A 2,037-nucleotide genomic window follows, 5' to 3' on the forward strand; every position below is an offset into this window, starting at 1 on the left:
AGAGGGAGTAAAAAGGGAATGGCTGCCAGGGAGCAAGGAGAGGAAAAAGACTCTACTGGAGGGGGCTTGAGAACCTTCCTCTACACATTGTTCCTGAGAAAGAGAGAGAGAGACAAGACTCTACAGACAAGGTGACCTAGTTGATTTTCTTTTTCCTTTTTGTTGGAACGGGACTGTTATAGCACCCAGGACAGCTGGAGAGAAGTGTTTATGTCTTTGAGCTTTAACTGGCTGAAATTAGGCCACCCTGTTGGGACAATTGTTTTTGTTGTTGTTTTGTTTTGCAATAAACCCTGATTTGGCATCCAGTCCCGCTAGTTGCTTACCGTTTGTCCAGCTAATTCCCACAATATATATCTTAGAGGGATCAGGGAACAGCAGCCATATTGAAGCCTTACATACTCAGGGTTTGCTTCCTCCTATGCAGTGCTCTACAGTGAATGTGCTTAACTACTCCTTCACACAGTAAAGATCTACGAGTCAGACGAACTCTTAAACTACTGGTGTGGCCAATATCTTTTAATATTACAAAACCTTGGTAACTTTCCAATTGATTAAAGCTGTGTTCAGATGGGCAGTGACAACAAAAGATCCTCGGCAGCTCGGATGCCACTTTTGAGACCCAACCGCAATGCCAGGTCTTAGTACACCATCAATTGAACATTTGACATCTGGTGGACGTGATCTATACTCAACTGCTCACTACAACCCCTTCATTCCCTATGTGTGTCTGCAAGGAAAACACTACAGACACACAATCTTCCAGACTTCCACAAACACAGAATCAGCCAGACATTCATATGGATCTCAACCTTCCCCTCACCAAATTTTCAGACCCCATTCTGCTCCTCTGCATGGGCAGAAGGACTGGAGGTGCAGCATCTGGGGAAAGGGGTGCTCTTGTTGAAGGAATGGTAATATTCTGGGACCTCCTGGCCCTCCTACATCCCTACTGACCCCTGCTGCAAATGATTAGGTTTAGAAATGGAAATACTGTATTTTAATACAGAACCTACAGAAGAGTTTTTACTTGCATGACCTTTCCAGTTCTGTAAACACCAGAAAATCAGTAGATTGCTAGATTATAAATATCACACTGGTAAATCATTTCAGAACTGAACTGAAATAATAATACATTGAGACATGCAGCTGATTTTATAGAGTCATTGTCAGGCAGCAATACTCTGAATGGAAATATAATGGTAGCTGATTATCACTCCATACACTTCCATGCATTGCACTTTGCTACATAATAAGATAATAACATAAAGCAATAAAAGTACTAACCTCATCCTCTGTAGAAAATATGCCGTATGGCAAATTCTGAATAGGAAAATGGCAATCTGCTTGTACAGGGATGAAAGACATTGCTAGCTGGGAGAAAGCAGAGTGTTCCAAAGACTCCCAAACTTCCTATGATCTACAAACATCTCCCTCCACATGTGTCACATCAAAGCTTGTGCTTCCTCCTCTCTATCCAATCCTGCTCAGAGGAGCTTCTCCACCTCCTGGCATTTCACTAATCAAAACCAGGGTCAGCATGACTCAGCCCAATCCTGGGAGCAAAGTTCCTCAAATTTTGTTCTTGCTGCTGTGTATTGGAAATAAATAACTGAAATTACAAACACATGCTAATTTATAGGATCTATCAGACATATGGATTTTCTTTAGGGTAGCATACAATTAAAGTGCATTCGTTGCTTGCAAGAAATAAAAAATAACATGCAAAAAGTAAATATTTTGCTGTAATTATAGAATCTGCCTGAATTTGCTTCACCAAGGGTTCAGTGAATCCTGTTTGAAATTTGGGGGACCTGAATCTAGCAGCAAATCTCATTGAATTCTATAGGGGGGCAATCAATTTATTAAATTCTGGACATGTTTAGGGCTAACATTTAAACTTCTGTACTAAACTTCTGAGAAGATAACAGTCATAGTGGGCACATACCAATGCAAAAATGTTTTTTAAGAAATACTGACAGTAGCGAGGGGTCCTTTGTGCAGCTTTAAGGATAACAATGAAAATATACATATGAT

At 40.6% G+C, this 2,037-nt stretch overlaps 1 protein-coding gene across 1 annotated transcript in view; it reads right to left on the bottom strand.

Annotated features, from left to right (window-relative positions):
- Positions 1 to 1,453, bottom strand: part of FAH (fumarylacetoacetate hydrolase) — a 19,468-nt gene extending 18,015 nt beyond the window's left edge. The window contains exon 1 of the mRNA XM_072402506.1: positions 1,288 to 1,453. Coding sequence (XP_072258607.1) covers positions 1,288 to 1,368 — 81 coding nt within the window. The 5' untranslated portion in view covers positions 1,369 to 1,453. The remainder of the gene's footprint in view (positions 1 to 1,287) is intronic.
- Between the last annotated feature and the right edge of the window lie 584 nt (positions 1,454 to 2,037).

This window comes from Pyxicephalus adspersus, chromosome 2 (assembly GCF_032062135.1).
Source record: "Pyxicephalus adspersus chromosome 2, UCB_Pads_2.0, whole genome shotgun sequence".
In the NCBI taxonomy this organism is placed as follows: Eukaryota; Metazoa; Chordata; class Amphibia; order Anura; family Pyxicephalidae; genus Pyxicephalus; species Pyxicephalus adspersus.